The sequence below is a fragment of the Littorina saxatilis genome, linkage group LG14 (genome assembly GCF_037325665.1).
Source record: "Littorina saxatilis isolate snail1 linkage group LG14, US_GU_Lsax_2.0, whole genome shotgun sequence".
Lineage (NCBI taxonomy): Eukaryota > Metazoa > Mollusca > Gastropoda > Littorinimorpha > Littorinidae > Littorina > Littorina saxatilis.
In genome coordinates this window covers 18900292-18921599 of record NC_090258.1, presented here as the reverse complement: position 1 = coordinate 18921599, position 21308 = coordinate 18900292, and the positions used below count along the sequence as shown (strand labels likewise).

Here is a 21308-nt window from a genome sequence, read left to right as displayed (position 1 = left end):
TCACTCTCTCACTCACCCTCTCACTCTCTTTCTCACTCTCTCACTCACCCTCTCACTCACTCTCTTTCTCACTCTCTCACTCACCCTCTCACTCTCTTTCTCACTCTCTCACTCACCCTCTCACTCTCTTTCTCACTCTCTCACTCATTCACTCTCTCACTCACTCTCTTTCTCACTCTCTCACTCATTTACTCTCTCACTCACCCTCTCACTCACTCTCTTTCTCACTCACTCACTCACTCACTCACTCATTCACTCTCTCACTCACTCTCTTTCTCACTCTCTCACTCATTTACTCTCTCACTCACTCACTCACTCACTCACTCACTCACTCACTCACTCACTCACAATCTGGCGTGTAGGGCAAAAACGAATGACCTTCAGTCAATTCAACGTTTGGATGGTACCCCAGGTGTGTTTACGACAACTAGTTTCTTACTGACTGTCCGCTATGCCTTCTGGCGTATGGGGCAGCAACACACGGCCTCCATTCCTACCTGTCTTGGGTAAACTTGTATTTATTTATTTATATGGGATATTTTTATATAGCGCTTGACGTTCTCTAAGCGCTTTACATATTAATTTCTGCTGTGTGAGATGGAATGTTTTACACAATATGTGACCCTCCACCACGAAATGAGTCGCATGTCACCTCGCGCGGTTTTGCGCTAGGCTTAATATAAGTTCGGGGAGTGTCTTGTAACAGTGTGAGGGTCACCTTAGTCACAGGCTTACAGATGACTTGTATATGATACCCAATGTGTGGTTCACGAGCATAAGCCTGTACAGTAATAATTCTTTGGTTTTTGGCAATTAGGCATTGGTATGCTTTTATCTGAAACCTCGAGGTCATTAACTTGGGATTGACGCCCGGCCACAGCCAACTCGAAGCCTAGCAGAACGCAACATAGTAGAGCTTTGTTTTTTAAAAGCATTTCTCAAATTGATATAAGTATCAGTTACTAAGTTGGTTCAGCAAAACATTTTAAACCCTCTCAGAGTGTCGCTAGGCTGTAGAGTTTTTGTCAAGTCAAATTTTTAAATTTTTTTTTCAAGAAGCCCCATGGGGGTACATGAAAAAAAATGAGAAAAAAAAACATAAAATACAAGAACAATAAAGAGAGGAATGCAGGTTGATCCATCGATAGATACACATAAACTCGTTCCGTTGAAAAAATCAAATATAAAGTAACTTGTTTTACAATGTGGAAATCAAATCTCCAAAATAATCGTTCTCGATTTATCTAAGTCGCAACTGTCTAAGCGAAAAGGCTGTTTATTCCACCTAAAAACTGGGACAGATCCCTGTTTATTTACAGGTACGGGCGGGGATGTAGCTCAGTCGGTAGCGCGCTGGATTTGTATCCAGTTGGCCACTGTCAGCGTGAGTTCGTCCCCACGTTCGGCGAGAGATTTATTTCTCAGAGTCAACTTTGTGTGCAGACTCTCCTCGGTGTCCGAACACCCCCGTGTGTACACGCAAGCACAAGACCAAGTGCGCACGAAAAATATGCTGTAATCCATGTCAGAGTTCGGTGGGTTATAAAAACACGAAAATACCCAGCATGCTTCCTCCGAAAACGGCGTATGGCTGCCTAAAATAATGGCGGGGTAAAAAAACGGTCATACACGTAAAATTCCACTCGTGCAAAAAACACGAGTGTACGTGGGAGTTTCAGCCCACGAACGCAGAAGAAGAAGAAGAAGAAGAAGAAGAAGAAGAAGAAGAAGAAGAAGAAGAAGAAGAAGAAGAAGAAGAAGAAGAAGAAGAAGAAGAAGAAGATTTACAGGTACCTTACAGAGCTGGTTCTCTGCTACCGTCCTGCTTTTAAAAACTTTCTCTCTTCGTGTCATTACCTTATTGTCCCATCACTTTCATGCTTACTTTTGAGTGCCGTGTCTCTGTTTGTATTGTTGCTTTGTCATCTTCATGTAATTCATGCGTAAGTGTATATGGGTGTGCTTGAGTTGTCAATGCGAAAGTATGTGTATGAGTGCGCCTTGAGGTGAGATATGTGCGCGTTATAAATTCTCGTATTATTATGATAAAGAAAACTTACACTAACCTTCACACTCTTCTTCTTTTTCTCTTTTGGCGTTATCAATTATCGTATTATTATAATAAAGAAAACTTATTACACTAACCTTCACACTCTTCTTCTTTTTCTCTGTTGGCGTTATAAATCAATAAATAATAATAATAAAATCATCGTATTATTATAATAAAGAAAACTTATTACACTAACCTTCACACTCTTCTTCTTTTTCTCTTTTGGCGTTATACATTCTCGTAATATTATTATAAAGAAAACTTACACTAATCTTACGTTTCAGATAAAGAAAACATACACTAACCTTCACACTCTTCTTCTTTTTCTCTTTTGGCGGCTCGGGTGTGGGCTCGACTTTGACCCCCTCGAGGGTGAGGGTAGGAGGGGTTTGTCCAGGGTTGCTGATCGCGGCTAGTCTCTTGATGTTCTCGTTGATCTCTTCAAGCAGCTGAATAGACCTGTCATTGTCGTTGGTACTGTTCTTGTGACCAATTGCACTTTGGAGGATCTCCTTCAGATCAGTCATGTAGGAAGAGAAGAAGAACCTGTGCACAAAACAGTTGGTCAAGGTTACTGAAATCAGCGACGGTTAACACTTTGTACCCCACCTATGTTGACCAATTTGTTGTTGTTGCCGAGACCAGCTGTGCTGCAGAAGGTCACTCAGAATTTTAGTAACTGTGTAGTAACGGTGTATCAACATGCTGGAATGCAGGCGTTAGATGGACGTTACAGGAAGCGACTGAAGCTAACAGTCTGAGCGGATATATCCGTACCTGGTCAGATAGACCCATGTGAGTGGGTACGGATATATTCGTACCTGGGAGACAATGAGCTAATTTGTATGCGCAATACATTGGTCAGAACGAGTTCATTACCAGGGACACGGGTGTGATGGGTAACACGTATAATTGTGATTTGCAAGAAAAAAGGGTAAGCTTTTTTTCTCTCAGGTAAATGTACTTCATGATGACTGTATATATCCTTCAGATAGTTCAAGTAGGAAGAGAAGAAGAAACTGTGGCGCTAGTTGTCAGAACAGGTTAATTTGTGATGGATGCAGTAGATTTAGAGGGATATGATATATACCAGTATTTAACCGTGCTTTGGATACATTTCAGGAATAGGTTTATTATGTCTGAAGGATATGTCCTTTTAGGGTCGATCAGGTGGGAGTACGAGACGAATCTGTGTATTGCAAGAACAAATGAAAGAACTGATTAGATTATTAAGTCTAATGAATTCAAAGAGCAACACACCAGCGATTTACAAGACCGATAAGGGTCTTTCAAGTAGGGAAAGGGAAAAAAAAGTTAAACAATGTGGTGAGAACGATTTAAGATGTCTACCACTCTGCAAAGGCAGTGTAAGCGCCGTTGTCTATTGCTCGTCTGTCTTTAGACCAAGCTTAGTCATATCCATCTGACTAACACCGGCTCTGAATATTCCCAACGTCTTGGCGAATACTCACCGCACAACCTTCTTCGTTGCCGGCAATTTGAGAAATCCTACCTGACTACGCCTAGATCACGTGACCTGACTTTCCCGCCAGTCGTGAACAGACCGTCCCATTCGCGCAGTGACACGCGACAATATAGTCTGTACTTCATTTACAGATTCTTGACAAGCGTTATGGTAATTCTGAAGCACCCATTTAAAGATCATCCCATGTTGTATGTCTCCAAGTGGAAGGATGCAGTCAGTGCACGTGAAAACGTAGACGGACATTAATTGTCATCTTTCACACATTGCTTTGCACAAGAAGTAGGGTACCTCCACGACGAAACAAGAAAAGCACATTCTTTTTACGACACCCCTTCGTCATATCCCATTGATTGTCCAAGTCTTAACAGGAGGGTTCCACTGTATATGATAAAATAAATATTTGCTGTTCCACCCTCATTAAATAATGTGCAAGAGAACGTTGATTTGGTAAAGCACTGGACTTGGGATCCTAGGGTCGCAGGTTCGAATCCGGGCCGGGACGGACACGGGTCAACTTTATGTGCAGACTCAGAGACGGTATCCATGTTCCGCCCCCGTTTCACCACTGTGGTACGTAACAGACCTCGGTCATTCTGCCGTAAGTGCAGGTGGCTGATTATATACACCTACACACGCATACTCCGGGGTAGCGCGACTCTGTTGCTGCTAGCTTTCCACTGGGAGGAAGCGACCCGAATTTTCCAGCGATTGGACACTAAAGTAATGAAAATGAAAATGAAACAAATAAGGACAAATGTACGTGACGGGCGCTGTGGCGGGGTGGTAAGACGTCGGCCTCTTAATCGGAAGGTCTAGGGTTCGAATCCCGGCCGCGGCCGCCTGGTGGGTTAAGTGTGGAGATTTTTTCGATCTCCCAGGTCAACTTATGTGCAGACCTGCTGGTGGCTTATCCCCCTTTGTGTGTACACGCAAGCACAAGACCAAGTGCGCACGGAAAAGATCCTGTAATCCATGTCAGAGTTCGGTGGGTAAAAGAAACACAAAAATTCCCAGCATGGTTCCTCCGAAAGCGGCGTATGGCTGCCTAAATGGCGGGGTAAAAACGGTCATACACGTAAAATCCCACTCGTGCAAAAACACGAGTGTACGTGGGAGTTTCAGCCCACGAACGCAGAAGAAGAAGGACAAATGTACTTACTTGCTGAAGAATCCTTTTTTCTTGGACTTCTCCTCCTCCTTCTGCTTGTTCTCTATCTCGTCTTGCTCAATCTCCGCCCTGGTCTTTTTCTTGGCGACCTCTCTGGTGCCCCACGATACCACGTGCAGGTTGCACAGCGAGTAGATGACAAGCAGCAGGTACCCCGAGGGAATGCACAGAAGATACAGGGCTCCTGACTGTGAAGGTGGAAAATCATTTGATTATTTTCATTCCAATTCATTTGATTATTTTCATTCCAATTCATGTGATTAGTTTAATTGCAACTTTTTTTGTTATAAGTTTCATCGCGATCCATTTGATTTGTTTCGTTGTGATGTCTGCAGGTCATCATACCCAAGGATTGCGTACAGTTTCTGGGCCATAGACCAGCTGCATTTGACTGATAACAAAGGAGAAAATCCCGGCGATAAGCTTATTAGCAAGATCTAGATCAGCACTTTTCAGGACGTGTACGGGAACGTGTACGAGTAACGTCATCAAATCTAGTTTGTACGTCACGCGTTTGCCAAGATCTGCAGTCTTGGTGGGAGCAAAACAACGTAAAAAAAAAAACTATGCCTATGGAACATTTGAAAAAAAAGTGAGTCAGGGGGGACGCAATATCTACACGTACACGTACAGGTCTTTGCTACACGTTCGATCATCTAGAACACTGAATTGTCTACGGACGGCCTGACACTTCTCATGATTTCTCTGGTGAGGTAAATAAAACAAATCCTATCTCTTAGGTGGACTTACCGGTAGGCAGAACATTTCCAGTGGGTGACAGAGAGCCGCGAAGAGGAAGATCATGATGAGGAACATGATCACCAACACGCTGGGATGGAAGAAGCTCTCCGTCACAGCTGTCACAATGGTGCCCACAAACACGATCATCATCACGAACGCGTAGAACGTGCTGAAATGACGCAATGTCACCATAAATATCAAACCGTGATAATGAAGATAAATATATATATATATATATATAAGCAAGAGAGAGAGAGAGAGAGAGAGAGAGAGAGAGAGAGAGAGAGAGAGAGAGAGAGAGAGAGAGAGAGAGAGAGAGAGAGAGAGAGAGAGAAGAGAGAGAGAGAGAGAGAGAGAGAGAGAGAGAGAGAGAGAGAGAGAGAGAGAGAGAGAGAGAGAGAGAGAGAGAGAGAGAGAGAGAGAGAGAGAGAGAGAGAGAGAGAGAGAGAACTCGAACTCAAAAACTGTATTACCGAGGGATGATAGCATTAGGTCCATATGGTCCTTTCTTACAGCTAGTCCCTACTATAATACACACATGAAACGAAGAACAAGTATGAAGAATAAAAAAAAGAAATCAAATAAAACACAATCATGTGGGGAAAAGTATAACAAACATTAGTGTCCTTGTGGAAGCATATTATACATTTTCTCTTTTACGCACCCTCACACACACTCGCACAAATTGTACACCGACTTAGTCGTTAGTGAGGTGCTTTCGAAGCTGTCTTTTAAAAGAAGATAATGACAGACATGACCTAATATTTACAGGTAGTGAATTCCAAAGGAACGCACAAGAATAAGAAAAACTAGAACATCCCAATACTTTTTATCTTTTCCTTTGTAAAAAGAGATGGACTGGGCAGAACTAGTCTAGCAGCTCTACGCTGGAGCGATTTCAGCTTCTTCAAGTGAACTCCACTACACCCGTCCCATTCTATGGAAGCATAATCAATATGGGGTTTTATATGTGGGCATTGTAAAATATTTTTCTTGTGTCTAGATTAATAATGCGTTGTAAATTTGACAAAAGAAACAGGTTTTTAGCAATTTGTTTGCAGATTCCATTGATGTGAGTCTGCCATTTGAGATTATTATCAACAGTAAGTCCCAGTAAACGGTGCTCAGATACTTGCTCAATGGAGTGCTCATTTAGGGACAGACTCAGAGTCATTTCTGAAAGTTGATGTTTTTGGCGAGTGTTGATTATCATAGACTTTGTTTTATCTGGATTAATAAGCATACGATTTGCAGAACACCACTCCGAAACATCGTTTAGGCTCTGTTGCAATTTGTCTTGAATTTGTGCAGGGCTTTTCCCTGTTGTATGTAAGGTAGTATCATCGGCTAACATATGACACTCAACAGATTCAGACTGTAGGTACAGGGGCAAATCATTTATATACATGCAAAATTATATTGTTGTGTATATATCTATATCTATATACGGCTTGTGTGTGTGTGTCTGTCAGTCTGTCTGTCTGTTTGTCTCTCTTCGCGATGCACGGCCAAAGTTCTCGATGGATCTGCTTCAAATTTGGTGGGCATATTCAGGTAGACCCCGGACACAATCGGGTCGATGAAAATTTTCAACCCGTGCTCTCAGCGCGCAGCGCTGAACCGATTTTGGTTTTTCTGTAGATCCATTTCCAGTAACTCTTCCTTATCTTCTCCAGTGTTTTGCGCGTTTATCTCCCTTCCTTCGTGTGGCATCAATCGCGGGTACCCGGCGAAGCCGGCGTACGGTGCGCAACTTCGGCTCTACTTCTTCCCGGCGAAGTCGGGTATTCATACTCCGTCTCGCGATCATCCCGGCGAAGCCCGTACCCGGCGAAGCGGGTAATCATCTAGTATATATATATATATATGTGTCTTGTATACTTGCCATTTACATATTTATTATAAATGTTGATGGATGAATGATGATACATTTTAGACGGATGCATGTTATTGATTAAAAGCCCCACAATGATGTGCTTGGCAACAAAATAAAAAAATAAAAAAAAATAATACAGGTCCCAAAACAGACCCCTGTGGCACCCCACATTTCACAGTGCCCTGAGAAGAGTACGTATCGTGAACGTATACAGATTGAACCCTCTCTCTAAGATAAGAGTAAAAAAATAGACAGTGCTAGAATTTTTCAAATAACATTTTAATTTCTTTAGAAGGATCTTATGATCCACGAGGTCAAAAGCTTTTTTTAGGTCGAAGAAAACATCCCCAGAAATGTCTAACCTATTAATAGATGAATACCATGAATCAGTTAATCTGGCAAGGGCAGTATTACATGAATGTTGAGAGCGAAAACCAGACTAAAGTTGATGCAAAAGGTTGTGGTCCTCCAGATAAGTAACCAGATGTTTCTGAACATGCCTTTGAAGAGGCTTAGATAATACAGATAACAAAGATATAGGTCTAAAATCATTTAAGTCTTGAGAACCTTTTTTCTTTGGCAAAGGTATCGGTATGACTTTCGCTTTTTTAAATTCTTTTGGAAAAAATGTTGTTGAATACATAAATTGTAAGCATAAGTCAGCGACTCTACTGTATAAGGAGTAGTCAAGATACTGAGCTACCGGTCAAGAGACTCCAAGAGAGAGAGAGAGAGAGAGAGAGAGAGAGAGAGAGAGAGAGAGAGAGAGAGAGAGAGAGAGAGAGAGAGAAAGAGAGAGACAGAGACAGAGACAGAGACAGAGAGACAGACAGAGAGACAGACAGACAGACAGACATACAAACAGGGAGGGAACACAGAAAACAAAATGCCAAAGTTTAAAGACATAAGTGACACATAACATTCAAAGTTCAAAACATCTATCCGAATTAAATCATCAAATGGGTTCTGACTTTGGTTTAAGTTAATTTGTGGTTTGTTTTTTTTAGCTTTGTATGTAGCAAACTTCCAATGAACATTCAAACTTTCCTTCAACGATCAAAACATGCAACAAACTGCAAACTCTAACATATTAAGTACCTCATGAGAGCGGCCATATAGAGCTGTATGTGTGACTTGCAGTAGAGGCAAACGAACAAGAAGGCAATGGCGGGAACAAGGGAGATCACATAGGACCAGAGCAGGCCGACCTTGAACACAACTCCGATTGCACCTGTACAAACAAAGACAATGGGGAACAAAAATTAAAAGATTGCTCAAGAAATTAACCAGGGTTTTGATTACCCAGTAGCACCGGCACGGTTGGCCTAGTGGTAAGGCGTCCGCCCCGTGATCGGGAGGTCGTGGGTTCGAACCCCGGCCGGGTCATACCTAAGACTTTAAAATTGGCAATCTAGTGGCTGCTCCGCCTGGCGTCTGGCATTATGGGGTTAGTGCTAGGACTGGTCAGTTGGTCCGGTGTCAGAATAATGTGACTGAGTGAGACATGAAGCCTGTGCTGCGACTTCTGTCTTGTGTGTGGCGCACGTTATATATCAAAGCAGCACCGCCCTGATATGGCCCTTCGTGGTCGGCTGGGTGTTAAGCAAACAAACAAACAAACAAATTACCCAGTAGCAGGACGGCATTAAAAATGGCGACATCTAAAAAAAGAAATGCAACATTGTTTGGTACTGCCAGATGCACACAAAAACACCACACAATAAAAACAATAAAATAATAAATAAAGAAATCACTTAATCCAGCTGCAACATAATTCCACAAATAAAAGAGAAGAAAGAGAAGAACACACGAACATTTTTTCTTGAACTTTCTAAGCAGACAATGATTTTGGTCTGTCCACTGTCACTAATTCACACTTAAGATCGAACCAAAACATACACCACTGCAACACAGGGTGAGAGGACAATCCCAGCTGTTTCATTTTGGTCGAGAAAGTAAAATGAAAATACTTTCCTCCTTGACATACTCTTGATGTTAAAAGGTCGAATAATCGTGAATTGAATTACTGCACTGATTTCATTTAGGAAAGTATTCTCACTCAACCAAGAATTACAGAAGAAAATTTTTAATGTACCCACATTGAGTAAGAAAACACCAACACTTTCCAAGAAAACACACCATTCTTATAAGAAAACACACCATGTATTCGTTTCAGAGTCGAACAAGAAAAAAATATCCAGAGTATTTGTCATGTAAACTTGGCCAAAAAATTATTGCAACAAATTTCAAACCCAAATTAAAGCATTAATCCCCGTGTCATTTCATTAAAACTGTATATGCCAGTTTAGACCGTTCACTTAACCTCCAGGATCACCTTTTGGATTAAATATTTCTTTTACAAGGATCACGTGACCGCCGCTCAAGTAAGGGTACCCTCAAAATCAACCAGACAAAAACGGAAGAGCCGAATGAAAAATTGACAAGAAATCACAATAGGCAAAACTGTGCAACTTTGACATACGAGAAAAAAGTCAAACCAATTATTTACCCTGAATAGATTGTTTTATTTTGCTACCTTGCGTATTTCGCGTGCTATGCTATTCCTACTGATGCAGGTGTCGATCGCAAGAGCGGTCAAAAACGGGACTTTTTGCGTCATGTTTTAGGGGTATCATGACAAAAAAGTCTGCACTTTAGCAATGATTTGGTGGATTGCTTTGAAACTTTCGGAATATTTTACCAACATACTAGAAATACGTCGAGCAAAATCATGGATTGTTACAGGTGTTTGTTAAAATGTTATGCAATTTTTCGAAAGAAGTTTTTAATCTCGTCATAGGATTGTTCCCTTGGATCCAAAAAATGCATGACTTTGCATGTCTTTAGAAAAATGATTGATACACACACTGCTAAAGTTTTATGTGCGTGTAAGCACTGACGCAAATTTGCCTACCCTGTAAACACGCTACATATTTAAGCGATGATTCTGGTGCCACAGCGATGTCCAGCCAAGCGTGACCGTAGCATGTTTTAAGAGGCACCCAGCGATAACAGCTATGAGCGCGAAACAGCATGAACGTTCCATTTTTGGCTCACGAAGTGTAGCCTATGCGATGCTAACTTTTGTCTGTCTGTGCGTGCGTATGTATGTATGTATGTATGTCTGTGGTAGAAACTTTAACATTTGAAGACGTCATATTACATTGACGTCACATTATGACGTACGAGGGTTAGACGTCACGCGTGTCTGTCTGCATGTAGCCTACTTACATGGACACGACTGCCAAATAGTCTCGGCCCGCTCAAAATAACAATCACCGAGACTTTCAGTAATTCCATTGTGTGTGTGTGTGTGTGTGTGTGTGTGTGTGTGTGTGTGTGTGTGTGTGTGTGTGTGTGTGTGTGTGTGTGTGTGTGTGTGTGTGTGTGTACTGTGTGTGTGTGTGTGAGACGGAGTGATTGAGTTTGTGTTACTGTTTGTCGATTTCTTACGTGAGCCTTGAAGGCGTCACATCTGGATAAACAATCGTAACGATCCAAACTTTCGCACGAAGTATCTCTAGTATGTTGGTAAAATATTCCGAAAGTTTCAAAGAAATCCACCAAGTCATTGCTAAAATGTAGCGCTTTTTGACATGATACCCATACAAATTGACGTAAAACGTTCCTTTTTTGACTGCTCTTGCGATCGACACCTGCATCAGTAGGAATAGCATAGCACGCGAAATACACAAGGTATCATAACAAACCAATCTGTTCAGGGTAGATAATTGGTTTGACTTTCTTTTCGTATGTCAAAGTTGCAAAGATTTGCCTAATGTGATTTCTTGTCAATTTTTCATTCGGCTCTTCCGTTTTTGTCTGGTCGATTTTGAGGATACCCTTACTTGAGCGGCGGTCACGTGATCCCTGTAAAAGAAATATTTAATCCAAAAGGTGATCCTGAAGGTTAAGTAAACGGTCTTAACTGGCATATACAGTTTTAATTAAATGACACAGGAATTAATGCTTTAATTTGGGTTTGAAATTTGTTGCAATAATTTTTTGGCCAACTTTATTTAAAAAATAACTGTTCCCTGTTTAAAGTTGAAAACTTGCGTTTACAAGAGAGAAGAGTGCCATTTGTGGACTTACGGGCAATAATCACGAGAACAGTACCAGGCCTGATAAGTGCGGATGCCGTGTGAATGACCTGGTAGGCGATGACAAGCACCAATAAACCAATGGAGAAGACAGAAGAATTTATAAACAACAACAATGGAGTAGAGTATAATTGTCAACCTGCCGGCAATCAGCATGAGGACAGCGCCAGGCCCGATCAGGATGGAGATCATGAGGGCGACCTGGTAGGCGATGTAGGGCATCATTACACCTTGTCAACTTACCGGAAATCATCATGAGGTCAGTGCCAGGTATGATGAGAGTGGATATCATCAAGGTAGGCGATGTAGGGCATCATTACACCTTGTCAACTTACCGGAAATCATCATGAGGTCAGTGCCAGGTCTGATCAGAGTGGATATCATCAAGGCGACTTTTAAGGCGATGATGAGCATCATTACACCTTGTCAACTTACCGGAAATCAGTATGAGGACAGTGCCAGGTCTGTTCAGAGTGGATATCATCAAGGTAGGCGATGTAGGGCATCATTACACCTTGTCAACTTACCGGAAATCATCATGAGGACAGTGCCAGATCTGATCAGAGTGGATATCATCAAGGTAGGCAATGTAGGGCATCATTACACCTTGTCAACTTACCGGAAATCATCATTGGGACTTTGCCATGCCCGATCAGAGTGGATATCATCAAGGTAGGCAATGTAGGGCATCATTACACCTTGTCAACTTACCGGAAATCATCATTAGGACTTTGCCATGCCCGATCAGAGTGGATATCATCAAGGCGACCTGTAAGGCGATGATGAGCATCATTACACCTTGTCAACTTACCGGAAATCATCATGAGAACAGTGCCAGGCCCGATGATAGTGGAGATCATGAGGGCGACCTGGTAGACGATGTAGAGCATGGAGATGTTGCTGTTCACTGCCACCGTGTTGGCGTAGTCCGCCAGAAGGTCCATCACGTTCGCAAGGGTTGAAGGCATCCATCTAGACAAGTACACAAATCATGTCTCTGCCTGGCCCATTTTGTTGTATATAGTGTTGATTTTGTGCTAGTTGAAAAGCCACCTGAGATTGCTACACGTTGCGATGAATAGCGCTATATAAGAACGTTTTTATAAGTATCACTATTATTACAACCTGTATTAAGAACATAACAGTGAAAAATTAACGTTATTATGTTGCTTCAACCTTTCAAATGGACGTACTATGAACTGTGAAATCGTGTTATGCGTAAAATAGTATATCTTTCGTCGAGAGAGACAGACAGAAAGAGACAGACCAACAAAGATACATAAAAACGAATCCTGAGGAAAAAGACCACAACTGAATGATACAGATTGTCTTTATAATGAACTGTCAGAATGAAAACCAAATGAGTGTTGTCAATTATGTATCTATACATCCGTAGATGCCTTTCATTTGTTTCATGGATTTTAATACTATATACTTTTTTGAGTGGTAAATGTTAAAGGATGAAAGAAAATATATTGTGAGTGAACGGATGCATGCTATTTATTAAAATTCCCACAGTGATGTGCTTGGCAAAAAAAAAAGAAAAAAAAAAAGAAAAAAAAGAATGATACAGATTATCAGCATACCTTCGTCTTTGGTTGAAGAACTCGTTGAAGCCTTCTGGGGCGTAGGTCCAGGCATCAGCGGCTGCAGCGTAGTCCACCCTGTATCCCTGCTGCAGCAACAGCGTGCACAGCCACCTGTCCTCGCCTGCAGGAGAACACAATTGACCTTTACTGAAAGTCTAATCTCCCTTAGCTGAGAAGCTGTACTCAGCGTACCAGAAAAGCGTAAATATGAACTGTTGTGCCTTCTAGTACTTTCAAAGCATCATTCACAAACTCAAGTTATGCTACTTTAGATTTAAGGTTTTTTGTTAATACATGTATTCGAACACGGATTATTTTCTTGGCAAGCGATTCCCAGAGCGCGGCGCGCTGTGCAGCGCGGCGATTCACAGAGCGCGGCGCGTTGTGCAGCGCAGCGATTCCCAGAGCGCGGCTATTGCTCTCACCAGCGCAGATTGTTGACGCGCTTCATTTTTGTACATGTATGATTATCAGCAACATTTTGAACAACAATTGATTGCACCTACCTCTTTTGTACATGTATGATTACATGGAACGAAGAAGGAAACCGAAAGAGGGGGAAAAACAAACACTCAAAAAAATGATCTGCGCATGCGTTTAAATCAACCAGAAACACAAGACAAATCGCGTATTTGTGTGCCCGATGTAATCCTAAGAACCTATTAACAGTTCCGCGGCACTGTACTCGGATACTTGTTTAAAAACGTCATCCCAGTTTAAAAACTCAGCTCCTTTCCATATAGGAGAAGCCATTGCAATGACATGTAGTGATATGACTGCCAAGTATTCAAACTTAGGCACGTTTTTACATCGGCGCAGCGATATAATATGGTGAATTCAGTTGAAAGAGCGAGAGAGAGAGAGAATGGAGCTCTGTTGTTCGTTTTATTGACAGTTTTATTTCTCGAATAGATCAGATAGATGTAGCTGTTGTAAACTTTGCGATTGTGAAGAAAATGTAAGAGCAGAATACATCGGTCGTCGTGAATCGCAGCGCTCCTCGTAGCGCCGCGCGTTGTAAATCGCAACGCTGCACAACGCGCCGCGCGCTGTGAATCCACTTCTTATTGTTACAATGTAAGAGAGTAGTATATCAACAACTGCACACAGCTTAATTTTCTGTCTTTGTTGGCAAGAACCAGATGGGTTGTAAGTTCCACACGAAGCAACAAGTCGTGTGTTTGCTGGCGTGAAACCAAGATCGTTGAACAATCGTAAGGCAAAGCATGTTTTAAAACCACAAACCTACATCATACTCCAAAAAGTTATACTGTTTTTTTTTGTACTTGGGTTTATTCGATAAACACGAACACAGAACATTTAAAAAATAAAAATAAAAAAAATAAAAAACAGAACATTTATATTTACCAAGAAACCTCAAAGGCACGAAAAACCACAAATGCTGAATAGTCGTTACAACCACAAACCTTGGTCGTACTGCAAGTAGTGTCCTGGCTCTGAGGGCAGGATGGTGTACATCCTCATCACGTTGTCGTCCATGAGGGCCGAGCCCCTGAAGAGCGAGAAGCAGCCAGGACTGCACAGCACACAGCCCAGCACGTGCTCCGTGGCCTTCTGCATCCAGTGACCCACTGCGTACTCGAACATCTGGTACCACACCATGGGACCTGTTGGGGAGAGGATTAAATGAAATGTTCATCCAGTGACCCACTCTGTACTCGAACATCTGGTACCACACCATGGGACCTGTTGGGGAGAGGATTAAATGAAATGTTCATCCAGTGACCCACTCTGTACTCGAACATCTGGTACCACACCATGGGACCTGTTGGGGAGAGGATTAAATGAAATGTTCATCCAGTGACCCACTCTGTACTCGAACATCTGGTACCACACCACGGGACCTGTTGGGGAGAGGATTAAATTAAATGTTCATCCAGTGACCCACTCTGTACTCGAACATCTGGTACCACACCATGGGACCTGTTGGGGAGAGGATTAAATTAAATGTTCATCCAGTGACACACTCTGTACTCGAACATCTGGTACCACACCATGGGACCTGTTGGGGAGAGGATTAAATGAAATGTTCATCCAGTGACCCACTCTGTACTCGAACATCTGGTACCACACCACGGGACCTGTTGGGGAGAGGATTAAATTAAATGTTCATCCAGTGACCCACTCTGTACTCGAACATCTGGTACCACACCATGTTGGGTCAAAAGTAAAACGACATGTCATAACGTTAGTCTGCAGCGTCTGCTTGCGCTTGATTACCTTTATTTTACACCTGGGTAGCGCGACTCCGTTGCTGCTAGTTTTCCACTGGGAGGAAGCGATCCGAATTTCCCAGCGATGGGACAATAAATGAATGAAAAAATATTTAAGTCGTGTGACAGCGTGCTGGTTTCATCAATGATTTGGTGGACGCTTCGCACGCAACGGATTGGTCGATTACATTCTGACCATAGCATAAGAGACAATAAAGAAGAGAAATTGCCCGCTTCAAAGAAAAAATGGAATGCCATCCTAGAGACAGCGTAGACAAGATATCGCCAACTCCTTTCTTTGGGGCATCCAATAAAAACCACCGCGTGTTCGAACGGTTAAGTACAGGGTGACCCAAAAAAAAGAGAGTACCCAAACAAAACGTCATAAATTGAACAAAAATAAAGCAATCTTCATAAAATCTATTTACACACACAAGTAGCCTCTGCATGATTTGCACAGAAAACTTTAGCGTTCTAGCTTGTCTTTCAGGAAAGTTATGCTCATTCTACAGAACATGCTCCAAATGGCCTCCGCGCCGCTGCAGGCCAACTTGAACTCGCCGCGCAAAGTTATCAATCACCCGCACACACTCCTGTTGCGAGATTCCGCGAATGGTTGTTGTGATGGCTCTCTTGAGTTCTGTGATTGTCTGTGGGTTGTTCCTGTAGACGTTGTCTTTCAGGAACCCCCAAAGATAGAAATCTGGGGGATTTAAATCCGGGGGAGGCCATTTGGAGCATGTTCTGTGAATTAGCATAACTTTCCTGAAAGACAAGCTAGAACGCTAAAATTGTCTGTGCAAATCATGCAGAGGCTACTTGTGTGTGTAAATCAATTTTATGAAGATTGCTTTATTTTTGTTCAATTTATGACGTTTTGTTTGGGTACTCTTTTTTTTGGGTCACCCTGTAGTACCCGACAGTCGGTCGGGCCTGTTAGATACAAAAAGAGTTGCATGATAGGCAGACTTCTCATATATTCTTTGATTTTAAGTCTAAGTCCCACTGTGACGAATTCTGATCGCGAACTACAACGATTTGCGATTCGTGGAGAAAATCGTCGAGGTCGTTGTGGTTCGTATAACTTCGTTCTTGTTCGGCCGATGTTTCGCAATCATTCGAGGCAAACATTGTTGTGGCAAAGTCGTGGTAACTCGTTGTGGTTCGCCAAAATATTCGTGATAGTGGGACCTAGGCTTTACTAAAACCTGTGACACTATCAGCTCTGTCCGGTGAATTGGTCGGTCGGGCAAGTTGGTTATTGGGTACAATACTTCGATCGACAGGTCCTGGCCAGACAAATTGATACAAGCTTATATAATCGCAGCTAATACCGTAAAGTACCTTGTAAGCGCCCACCCCCCCTGTGCACCAATTCCGACCCAAAGTAGGGGGTGGGCGCTAACTAGGTACTACACCCTATGCACGAGCATGTGATCTTTGATCTCTTCGTAATCATATCTTCTTTCTTTTTTCATCTTCCATTGTTTTTCTTGTTCGTATTGTCATTAGAAGAGTTTAGGGGGACAAATGTCGTCGCATCCTTTTCTTGTCTATTTTACTTGGCGAAAGACTGTTTTCGGCAGAGAGAGAGAGAGAGAGAGATCAGAGAGAGAGAGATAGAGAGAGAGAAAGAGAGAGAGAGAGAGAGAGATAAATCAGAGAGAGAGAGATCAGAGAGAGAGATCAGAGAGAGAGAGAGAGAGAGAGAGAGAGAGAGAGATCACAGAGAGAGAGAGAGAGAGAGAGAGAGAGAGAGAGAGAGAGAGAGAGAGAGAGAGAGAGAGAGAGAGAGAGATCAGAGAGAGAGAGAGAGCTTCTTCTTTTCCTTTCCGGCCTGGTGACGTAACAGGGTATCGCGATTCTCTCGCCATTCTCGTATCCTTTTTATATTTAGTCAAGTTTTGACTAAATATTTTAACATCGAGGGGGAATCGAAACGAGGGTCGTGGTGTATGTGCGTGTGTGCGTGTGTGCGTGTGTGCGTGTGTGCGTGTGTGTGTGTGTCTGTGTGTGTGTAGAGCGATTCAAACTAAACTACTGGACCGATCTTTATGAAATTTGACATGAGAGTTCCTGGGTATGAAATCCCCGAACGTTTTTTTCATTTTTTTGATAAATGTCTTTGATGACGTCATATCCGGCTTTTCGTGAAAGTTGAGGCGGCACTGTCACGCCCTCATTTTTCAACCAAATTGGTTCAAATTTTGGTCAAGTAATCTTCGACGAAGCCCGGACTTCGGTATTGCATTTCAGCTTGGTGGCTTAAAATTAATTAATGACTTTGGTCATTAAAAATCTGAAAATTGTAAAAAAAAAAAAAAAAATTTATAAAACGATCCAAATTTACGTTTATCTTATTCTCCATCATTTGCTGATTCCAAAAACATATAAATATGTTATATTCGGATTAAAAACAAGCTCTGAAAATTAAATATATAAAAATTATTATCAAAATTAAATTGTCCAAATCAATTTAAAAACACTTTCATCTTATTCCTTGTCGGTTCCTGATTCCAAAAACATATAGATATGATATGTTTGGATTAAAAACACGCTCAGAAAGTTAAAACAAAGAGAGGTACAGAAAAGCGTGCTATCCTTCTTAGCGCAAGTACTACCCCGCTCTTCTTGTCAATTTCACTGCCTTTGCCATGAGCGGTGGACTGACGATGCTACGAGTATACGGTCTTGCTGAAAAATGGCATTGCGTTCAGTTTCATTCTGTGAGTTCGACAGCTACTTGACTAAATATTGTATTTTCGCCTTACGCGACTTGTTCTATCTACCCCAAACTCACTTGTTGTTTGCGACACATTTCCATTGGCGTTATTAATCAAATAGTCAAGAGCTGACAGCTTAAATGCAACGGTGTACGATTTGATCCGCGGCATCTTGTAATCATTGACTTGCAGGCGTTTGATAGGGTTTGCAAGAGCGGAGGGAAATCATTCACAAAACTAGCAGATCAAGTGCGGAATTTTTATTACCCCTGATTTCAATGGTGCAAAGTGGGGTGTGGGCGCTTACAAGGTACTATACCCTATGCACGGTTTTGGACTAAAAGTGGGGGGTGGGCGCTTACTCGATACTGGGCGCTTACAAGGTACTTTACGGGTATATGCGAATATACACGTACCAGAGCCAATGGGATGAATTCTTCCACAGGCGGCGCCAACTTTCGGGTTTTTCTTCATCCGGTCCAGCAGAATATGGACAGCGCCTGGAGAGAAGTCTGTGTCACCGTCCAGAGCCATCACGAAGGTGTTTTGAGACTGTTTTCAGACAAAAAGACACGCAGAGAAATTATAATAACTCCAATGTAACGACAAAAACACTCACACATAAGACTGTTTTCAGAAAAAAAGACACGCAGAGAAATTACATTAACTCCAATTTAACCTCGAAAACACACACACAAACAAGACAAAAAGATAGGCAACAAAACGGTGAACACAGAATTATTTACCTTCATTAAAAGTATACATGTACCAAAATATTTCACACGCAAAAACTAACGACAGAGAGCAATCAACCAAACGATATCACGTGTTGCCACGTTGTCAGTATATATCAAACACATCACACAATAAGGAAGAGGCACAGGGCACAGAGATCAACGAACCAACGGACCAAACAACCAGCCAACCAAGCAACCAACTGCGAGGCAGAAAAGAAGTGTCGAAGCAGCCTGCATGCAACTGCGGTCACATGGAAAAATAAATAAATAAATAAATAAATAAATAAATAAATAAATAAATAAATAAAGCAGAAGAAAACTGTTAAAAAAAAAGAAGAAACAAGTCGCGTAAGGCGAAAATACAATATTTAGTCAAGTAGCTGTCGAACTCACAGAATGAAACTGAACGCAATGCCATTTTACTCGTAGCATCGTCAGGCCACCGCTCATGGCAAAGGCAGTGAAATTGACAAGAAGAGCGGGGTAGTAGTTGCGCTAAGAAGGATAGCACGCTTTTCTGTACCTCTCTTTGTTTTAACTTTCTGAGCGTGTTTTTAATCCAAACATATCATATCTATATGTTTTTGGAATCAGGAACCGACAAGGAATAAGATGAAAGTGTTTTTAAATTGATTTGGACAATTTAATTTTGATAATAATTTTTATATATTTAATTTTCAGAGCTTGTTTTTAATCCGAATATAACATATTTATATGTTTTTGGAATCAGCAAATGATGGAGAATAAGATAAACGTAAATTTGGATCGTTTTATAAATTTTTAATTTTTTTTACAATTTTCCGATTTTTAATGACCAAAGTCATTAATTAATTTTCAAGCCACCACGCTGAAATGCAATACCGAAGTCCGGGCTTCGTCGAAGATTACTTGACCAAAATTTGAACCAATTTGGTTGAAAAATGAGGGCGTGACAGTGCCGCCTCAACTTTCACGAAAAGCCGGATATGACGTCATCAAAGACATTTATCAAAAAAATGAAGAAAACGTTCGGGGATTTCATACCCAGGAACTCTCATGTCAAATTTCATAAAGATCGGTCCAGTAGTTTAGTCTGAATCGCTCTACACACACACACACACACACACACACACACACGCACACACGCACACACGCACATACACCACGACCCTCGTTTCGATTCCCCCTCGATGTTAAAATATTTAGTCAAAACTTGACTAAATATAAAAAGAAGCAACCTACAATCAACCATCCAAACAAACAAAAACAAAGCAAACAAGTCGCGTAAGGCGAAATTACTCTATTTAGTCAAGCTGTGGAACTCACAGAATGAAACTGAACGTAGTCCGCCGCTAGTGCAAAAGGCAGTGAAAGTGACGAGCCTGTCTGGCGCAGTAGCGGTTGCGCTGTGCTTCATAAAAGCACGCTTTACTGTACCTCTCTTCGTTTTAACTTTCTGAGCGTGTTTTTAATCCAAACATATCATATCTATATGTTTTTGGAATCAGGAACTGACAAGGAATACGATGAAATAGTTTTTAAAACGATTTCGGAAATTTAATTCTAATCATAATTTTTTATATTTTTAATTTTCAGAGCTTGTTTTTAATCCGAATATAACATATTTATATGTTTTTGGAATCAGAACATGATGAAGAATAAAAAAAAGTAATTTTGGATCGTTTTATAAAAAAATAATTTTAATTACAATTTTCAGATTTTTAATGACCAAAGTCATTAATTAATTTGTTACCCTCCATGCTGAAATGCAATACCGAAGTCCGGCCTTCTTTGAAGATTGCTTGGCCAAAATTTCAATTAATTTGATTGAAAATTGAGGGTGTGACAGTGCCGCCTCAACTTTTACAAAAAGCCGGATATGACGTCATAAGACATTTATCGAAAAAATGGAAAAAAACATCTAGGGATATCATACCCAGGAACTCTCATGTAAAATTTCATAAAGATCGGTCCAGTAGTTTACTCTGAATCGCTCTACACACACACACACACACACACACACACACACACACACACACACACACACACACACACACACACACACACACACACACACACACACACATACACCACGACTCTCGTCTCGATTCCCCCTCTATGTTAAAACATTTAGTCAAAAATTTACTAAATGTAACAAAAAGACCAACCTTTTTAGCCACGCTGTCGCTGAGCATCTCAAAGACGTCACTGCCGAAGACGTCTGCCCCGCCCCCGCCCCCGCCCCACGAGGCGAACTGAGCTGTTTTGCCCGACTTGATGGCCTGGATGATCTGTTCCTCGCACTGACGGGTCAGGCGGAACCCCAGCAGGTAGTACATGTACATCACCTGCCATGCACAGGTAAAAACAGGTAAAACACTGGCCTACAAATAGGAAAGGCACTGAAATCCAGTGGGTTTTTTGTTTTTTTGCGGGGAGCATCCTTCTTCATGGGTCTTTTTATTTTTTTCTACTTCTTTCCGCTTATCCTTAATACCTAGCCTGGACATGTATTCATATGATGGACATTTTTTTTTTCTCTCTTCACTACAGTTACTCTAACGTTATGTACAGCTATTTCATTCACCTTCATTCCAGTGTTGTTAGTGTTTTTAAAATTGT

General features: G+C 41.6%; 1 protein-coding gene across 1 annotated transcript in view; it reads right to left on the bottom strand.

Moving 5' to 3' along the window:
- Window positions 1-21308, bottom strand: part of LOC138946539 (uncharacterized) — a 112885-nt gene that overhangs the window by 8279 nt on the left and 83298 nt on the right. The window contains exons 29-37 of the mRNA XM_070317980.1: window positions 20855-21034; window positions 18387-18522; window positions 14441-14641; window positions 13011-13134; window positions 12236-12396; window positions 8420-8552; window positions 5455-5614; window positions 4696-4892; window positions 2356-2596 (exon numbers count right to left, since the gene is read on the bottom strand). Of these exons, the coding sequence (XP_070174081.1) occupies window positions 2356-2596; window positions 4696-4892; window positions 5455-5614; window positions 8420-8552; window positions 12236-12396; window positions 13011-13134; window positions 14441-14641; window positions 18387-18522; window positions 20855-21034 (1533 nt within the window). The remainder of the gene's footprint in view (window positions 1-2355; window positions 2597-4695; window positions 4893-5454; window positions 5615-8419; window positions 8553-12235; window positions 12397-13010; window positions 13135-14440; window positions 14642-18386; window positions 18523-20854; window positions 21035-21308) is intronic.